The sequence below is a fragment of the Desmodus rotundus genome, chromosome 9 (genome assembly GCF_022682495.2).
Source record: "Desmodus rotundus isolate HL8 chromosome 9, HLdesRot8A.1, whole genome shotgun sequence".
Taxonomy (NCBI): Eukaryota; Metazoa; Chordata; class Mammalia; order Chiroptera; family Phyllostomidae; genus Desmodus; species Desmodus rotundus.
In genome coordinates, this window is record NC_071395.1 from 42,040,227 (window position 1) to 42,047,462 (window position 7,236).

Genomic DNA, 7,236 nt, shown 5'->3' on the forward strand with positions numbered 1-7,236 from the left:
CTACCAAAGGATGAATGGATAAACGAAAGGTGGTATATATCTACAATGGAATCTTATTCAGCACGAGAAAATGGAATTCCTTTCTACAACGTGGATGAACCTGGAGGACATCATTCTAAGTGAAGTAAGGCAGTCAACAACGAGAAAAATACTGTAGGGTTCACTTATGTGAGCTCCCTAGAGGAATCAGATACATAAAGACAAAGTAAAATGTTTGCCAGGGGCTGGGGGAGAATCATTGATTAGTGGGGACAACGTTTCCGTTCGGGAAGATGAAAAGAGTTCTGGAGACGGATGGTGGTGACGGGGGCACAAAAAAGTGTGAGTGTACTCAATGCCACCAAATTGTACACTTAAAATGGATAAGATGGTAAATTTCATGTGCGTTTTGCTGATTTTTTAAAAAGGCTTCTGTGTAAACATACACAGAGACACCCATGCACACACACATCCCATTCCATGGCCTCATATTGCCAGCTCAATAAACTGTAAAATCCTTAACCAGCTTTCAAGGCCCTTATAACCAGGCCACAGCCCACCCGTCCAAGCTCACCTCCTTTCTCACTGCCCCGTGCGCACCATCCCCCTTCTACCCAATTCCTGTTTTCAGAACCCACCGTGTGCTGTAAATCTTGCTGGCTTGGCCAACAACAACCTTCTTCTGCATGGAATGTCCACCCTCCAATCTTCACTCACTCACCCTTCAAGGCCCAACTCAAGTGCCACTTCCTCCAGGAAGTCTGCCTGACTCTCGACATTTTGCACATTGTACCATGTGCCTGCTGCATGCTCCCCAACTTGGCCCTGAAAACTCCTCCACAGTGAGCAGTGTCACAGCCCTTCACATCCCCAGTGCCTCTCTTGATGTCTTTCACACAGGAATGACTAGAGAAATTAGGAATAGAAAGAATCTGGCTCATCTTGTGCATACCATGTGTTTTTCTTGGGAACAACCAGAACTCTCTCAGGGCCTAAAAGGTAAGGAGCTATTTATTTCCATTTCATTCCATGGCTTCAACTGACTTTGCCCTTTGGTTTCTGTCTTCCACACTGTGACTCCCTGTCTTCCCATCTGCTGGGCAGGGCTTAGATGCTAGCTGCCCCAGCTTGTTAGAACTGTGAGTAAAGTAAGAGTAAACAGGCACTGAGACCCCACTGGGGCTCCCAATGCAAATACGCTGCTTTGCACAGACCTCATGGAATCTATTCTGACTCGTCTCTGCTCCATCTGGTTCCTCCTTGGTTTGTGACTGAGCTCTGGAGCGATGAGGTTGTAACATAGACCAGGCTTCCACTCTGGGCGTGAAGACACATCAGTGTTGCCAGACTAGAGTTCCCAGAAAGTGGGAACAAAGTCTCCTGCTCCTGTCACAACTCCCTTCTCCCCAGCACAGCCAGACCCAACATCACAGAAGTTAAATCTTCCATCCCACCCCCTGAGAGCTCAAACTGTCACCCAGCCCTTGGAATCTGGTTTAAGGCTCAGCACAGAGAAGGCTCCCAGCGAATGCTTCCTAAATAAACACAAAGGGAAAACAGCAAGCTACTGCCTCCCAGGCACTGACATTGAGTTGTGAGGACATAAAGTCATTGCCACCCCAGCTGCTGGGCTCGTGAGAAATCACACACGCCCATGTGATCAACCCAGAAGGACACAGAGGCACTGTGTGCACACACCCACAGGCATGATTATGGCACACACGTGTGTCTGTGCCCAGCTTGGCCAGTGCCAAGTACACAATCGCTAAACATACACACACACTCCTACAGAACCAGGGCTAAGGTGAGGCAAGTGATGTGAGCTGCACAAGTGCAGAGTTGGATCTTGCCTTTATTTAAAATTTGGTATTTTGCTCATCATAGATTTTTGAATTAATTTTAATTTTCTTAAGATATTACAGTAGGACACTATTTATCTGGGTTTTGGAGCTTTTTGGTACCCCCTTCAACTTCGCACCACAGGCGAGTGCTTCATTTGCCTCCCCCTGGACGGGGCCCTGACACACACACACAGGGACCTCAGCCAGTACACCTTTGCCAGGTGCGCGCGCACACACAGTCTCTGCACAAACCTCATTCTACCAGTAGGTGTCGCCCTATCTCCTTCTTCTTGGGCCCAGCCCCATCCCAGATCTTCCCGTCAAGGGAAGAAAATGTCCCATTCACTTATTTTCTAGGAGTCCTTAGGATTTGCCTTTACTTCCCTCCACCTGGGACATTTACATTTTCTAAATGGGCCTGGGAAAACAGCATCTTAACCCCAAATAAGGGTGCCCTATAATGTGAATTTTAGGCACAGATGAGGAGGGGTTTTCCTGATGCTTCATATCCAGGAGCAGTGGTTGACTCGAATTGAAATGAGTACACGATGGTGCAAGAGCAGCGCGTTTTCCCTGACTCTCCCTTGCACAATAGTCCCACAGTTTGAGGAAAAAAAGATTCTGTTGGAGGAGGAGGGGAATCCATTCACTCATTCGTTCATTCAACAAATATTTGTTGAGCACCTATTAATGAACAAATAAATCATGTAAAGGTGGTGACAAAGGCTATGAAGAAAAATAACACAGCAAGAGCTCAGAGAATGGCAGTAGGGAGGTTATTTTAGATGGACATTTGAGGTGGGCCTCTCAGAGTAAATGACATTTAAGCAAAAGGAGAGAGAGGGAGTCAAGTAGCTACCTGTGGGAACAGTGTCCCAGGTAGAGGGAATGGCAAGTGCAGAGGCCCTTAGGCATGCGATGCAAACTGAACTACTTCTCCTGTCCTATCCTATGGGGACCCCAGGAAAGAGGTGAACCAAACCCAGACAGTACCAAAGATGCAGCTAGATCTTAGAGGAAATCTAGTGGTCAGCAAGGGGGCATCCTTCCCACACGGAATGCTCCCTGGTAGCTCCAAGGCACTTATGGGCCACACCCAGAACATCCCAGACATACCCGGGTGGATGGACAACTCCTCTGACAGGTGCTACTCCCCTGCTGTCAGGGTCAAATCCAAACCCCTGCCCACAGCCCGCAAGTTCCCATGTGATCTACCCCCTCCTGACTTCCCTGGTCTCATCTCCCCAAAACTTCCCTTTCTCTCACTCCTCTCCAGCCATACTCAGCCTCCTTACCGCTCCTCAAACTCACCGAGTTTGTTCCCACTTCAGGACCTTTGCACTTACTGTCCCCTGCCTTGAATGTGCTGCCCCTGGATACCCAGAAGGCTCCCTCTCTCACCTCTTTCACGTGTGGCCTCAAATACCACGTCCTTAGAGACACTGTCCCTGACCATACCTGCTAAAACAGCCCCCACCCCACCACCATTACTCTTCAATTCCCCTTCCCCTACTTATTCTTTATGACACTTGCATTGTATCATACATCTAGTTTTGACGTTGTATTATGTATTTAGTTGGTTCTTGTCTGTCTCTCCTGCCAGAAGATCAGCTCCAGGAAGGCAGGGATTTGATTACTTTGTTCATGGCTGCATCCCAGGTCTTAATCAAGTGGTGATTAAATGGAAGAATGAATGCTTCCTAGAAAGGACTCCTGGTAGCACCCAGGACCCAGCAGAGACCAAGGGGGGGCTCTGGTAAGCGATGGAGGGGGCAGAGAGGGGACAGAGCTACCATTCTTCAGACCCCTTCCTCGGCTCCGGCGTCAGTCTGGTGGGCAAGCTAGGAGCTAAGGCTGATTTACGACACTGTAGTGCCCATCGTGGCCGCCTGGAGGAACTGCAGCCCGTGGTAGGAGCTCAAGCCCCGCCCCAGCGGATTATTCCGGTTTAGCCCCGCCCCATCCGCCATTTAGCCCCGCCTCCACTGGCCCCAGCTTTGCCCGCCCCAAGTAGCCCCGTTTGGCCCCGCCCCCATGGACCCTCAAGTTAGCCCCGCCCCTATTCAACTCTCCCAGCCCTTGGGTCTGAAAGACTTACTTTCCAGCACCCCCTAGCGCGTCTTGGCTGTAAAACAGGGAAACTGAGTTCCACAGGGGCTAGCAAGGGTAGGGGAGAATACCTAGCTGGTGATTCCAAGGATCCTCCTTGGAAAGCAAGTTAAACTTCTTTCTTGGTTCACTTTTCACAGCAGATTCTCAAGTGTATGTTTCTTTGGTTTCTTGTCTCTTTCTCAGCTGACTCTCTACTCTCTGGTTCACATATCAATTGAGCATCTACTGTGTGTAGCCTGATGCTAGACACAGTATCCCACCTAGTATCCCACCTAGTATGTGGGTCCTAAAATGGGAAAACAGAGGAGTGCTAGAGGAAGGGAAGCCTACAACCTCTCCTTGAGGCCTGAAAATCCAATCTAGAGTCTGACTGTCCCTCCCAATGCTCCCCTCAGGTTGGGTACAAGGGTCTGATTCCTTTCTTCTCTTGACCAGAAAAGAGGTGCCAGGACTGTTTTTCCTGGAAGCTTCTACCTAAACCCCCTCCAAGTGGTCTACACAGGCCCTGCCCTCAACCATGGAGTGGAAGAAACCAGACTGCCTCTGTTAAATCCTAGCTCTGCCACTCCCTAGTGGTCTGAGCTCGATCAAGTGACTTAATTTTTCTGTGCCTCAGTTTCTCCATCTGTTAAATAAGGGTAACAATAGCATCCACCAGTGGGGTGCTGGGAAGACTAAATTACTTAGTTCATGCTGTGTGCTTGAAACAGTGCCAGCACATAATAAGCACTTAATAAATGTTCGCTGTGATTATCATTTTTTTTTCAATTCCAGCTTTCCTCTGAGCTCCTGCAGATCTGAGAACCTGAGGGTGCCCCCACCCCCAAGATGGAGGAGGAAAGAGGTTTCCCAATAGCTGAAGAAAGCTTGGACCCCCACATTTTGCAAGCTGCCTCAAGCCTACCGAAGAGATGGGGTAACATGGAGAGGGAGACCTCCTTCTGTGAAAACGTAATGGAGCGTCCGAGGCACCAGCAACACACACACACACACAGATGCGTAGATGCACACATTTGCACACACAGCCCTTGCTCTTTACACCCCCTGTTAAGCAATTTACTCAAAGGCACTGCACAGCACACAGTCACCCCAAACCTCTCACATGGCTACACACACATTTTGTAAGACACCCAGGCAGGTGGACAGAGTCATGGGGACACTGTCACGCCGTCCTCTACACACAGCTATAGCTGCCCAAATACCTCCAGGATTAACTGTCCTCACTTGCTGTCACATCACCAGTCACACAGACATACAACTCCCCAGTCACAGCCTCACACGCTTCACATTGTCACACTAACCCTCCCGCCACAGCCTCCTGCTGTCACACAGACTCTCCCTCACATACAAACACCCTCCCTGTTCACACCCGACTCACACAGTTGGACACACACCAGCACATCCACACACACAAACTCTCAGTCACACCCAGCCATGACACAAAGACACACGTTTACCCAGCACCCCTCAGCACCTCACACATGTCCCCATCAGTCACTCACACGTGAGCCCCGCCCCCTTCTTCACATTGGGGGTGCAGGTGAGGAGTGGGGGCTTCAGAAGCTGGACACCTCCAGCCATGATGGGGGGAGTGAAGGGTAAGCAACAATCCAAAGCCCCCTGAAGTTCCCCCCCAACCCCACCTCAGCTCCAGCGAGATGGCGGGCGTGGTGGGCTCCGGGTCACTGAGGAGTTGAGAACCCTGAAGCTGGGGTCAGACTGTCCCCCAAACCATCTCAGCTCTAGGCTGGATCAGAAGCCCTCCTTCTTTTCCCCAAAGCCAGAGTGGACGTTCCAGCCCATCCCCCGCTGTGACCTCCGCCCCTCGCAGCCCTGGGGGGCCTTGTAGAGCCCCAAACCCCGTTTCTGCGGGAACCCTCTGAGCCCCCCTTCCCTCCTGGAGCCCCCTGCGCCCGCACCTGCCTGCCGGGCCCCTACCTGTCCGGCGAGGCCTGAACACAACAGCAGCAGCAGCAGCGGCGGCAGGACCGTGAGCGGCCACATGACGCGCCCCCAGCCCGGCGTCCTGTCCCCCCCGCCCACCCTAGCGGCGCCTCAGCGCGGGGACGGCCACAGGCGCCACCCCGCCCGCCCCGCCGGGCGACCCTCCGCCACCGCCTCCCCGGCCTCACGGGCGGCCGGGATTCCGCCCCGCCCCTGGCTCCCCTCACTCGCTGGGAGTCTTTGTTACAGGCTCCGCCCCCGCCCCGCCCCCAGTTAGTCTTGGGAGTCTTGTGGGTGGGGAAGTGGGGGATCCCGCACTAGGGACTGTACCTGGGGACAAAACCTGCAGCCCCCCAGGCCTTTATACGGGCGAGTCACGGAGATGGGGGAGGGGTTCCATCACGTGTTTGTAAATTTCACTCTTTCTGGACATTTTCCTCGTTGAAAATGTGGATGGGGGCATCAAGGGGCAGGAGAGTGGGAGGAAGGCCTGGTAGCACAGAAGAGAAATTGAGAGTCTCCCTCCTTAAAGAAGTCAAGAATCAAGAGAGAAACTGAGTCAGAGCTTGTGAAATTGGACGTTGGGGGAAGGGAGTCACTGCCAGGACAAGTGGCCTGAGGCAGAAGTGGAGACTGAGAGTGAGAAGCAACAACAGGGGCAGGAGACAGACCAGAGGCCAATGGAGATGGCCAGAAAGCTAGGCCTGGCCCCCAAAGGGGGCACCCTGTTTTCACTCACCCTACCCTACCCCCCATTCCCCACAGGTGCTCCCACTCAAAGTCTCCCCTCCCCCACCACACCTGGGACAGTCTCTTACTCCCAGTTCAAAGGCCCAACATGGGAGACTAGACCATGAGAAAATCAAAATATTAACACCACCTCCACGCGAATAACTTGCAGATGAAGGGTGGGTGTCCGTGTCCTTCCTCCAGCCTTTCTCTGCCTGCTCCTCTTCATCAGTCTCCAAAAGCACCTTCCCTCCCCATAGCCCCTCAATGGTTTTTTTAGGGGGCAGCGAGCAAGTCAGGTTATAGAAGAATCAGCCATAATATGCGGGAGGCCTGGATTTTTTACGACCCTACTGTGTGCCAGGCAGATAGCACGTTATGGATGGTTTTGTCAAAGCAAGGGGAAGAGCTTGATGTCCTGTAGAACATGGGTCCAACACTGGTTCTGTCACTTCTTGGCCCTGTGACCTTAGGCAAAGAGCATCCCTTCTCTCAGAAGACCAGTTTCCTCATAGAATTGTTAGGAGACATCGGTGACTCACTCATAAAGAGAGCACCTAGCCAGTGCTCAATCCCCAGAGGACATAACTGCAGTGAAGCATGGGTCTGAGGACACTAGCCATGAGACGTA

General features: G+C 51.9%; 1 protein-coding gene across 1 annotated transcript in view; it reads right to left on the reverse strand.

Moving 5' to 3' along the window:
* Positions 1 to 6,085, reverse strand: part of OLFM2 (olfactomedin 2) — a 67,068-nt gene extending 60,983 nt beyond the window's left edge. The window contains exon 1 of the mRNA XM_045192589.3: positions 5,871 to 6,085. Coding sequence (XP_045048524.1) covers positions 5,871 to 5,936 — 66 coding nt within the window. The 5' untranslated portion in view covers positions 5,937 to 6,085. The remainder of the gene's footprint in view (positions 1 to 5,870) is intronic.
* Positions 6,086 to 7,236: the final 1,151 nt, after the last annotated feature.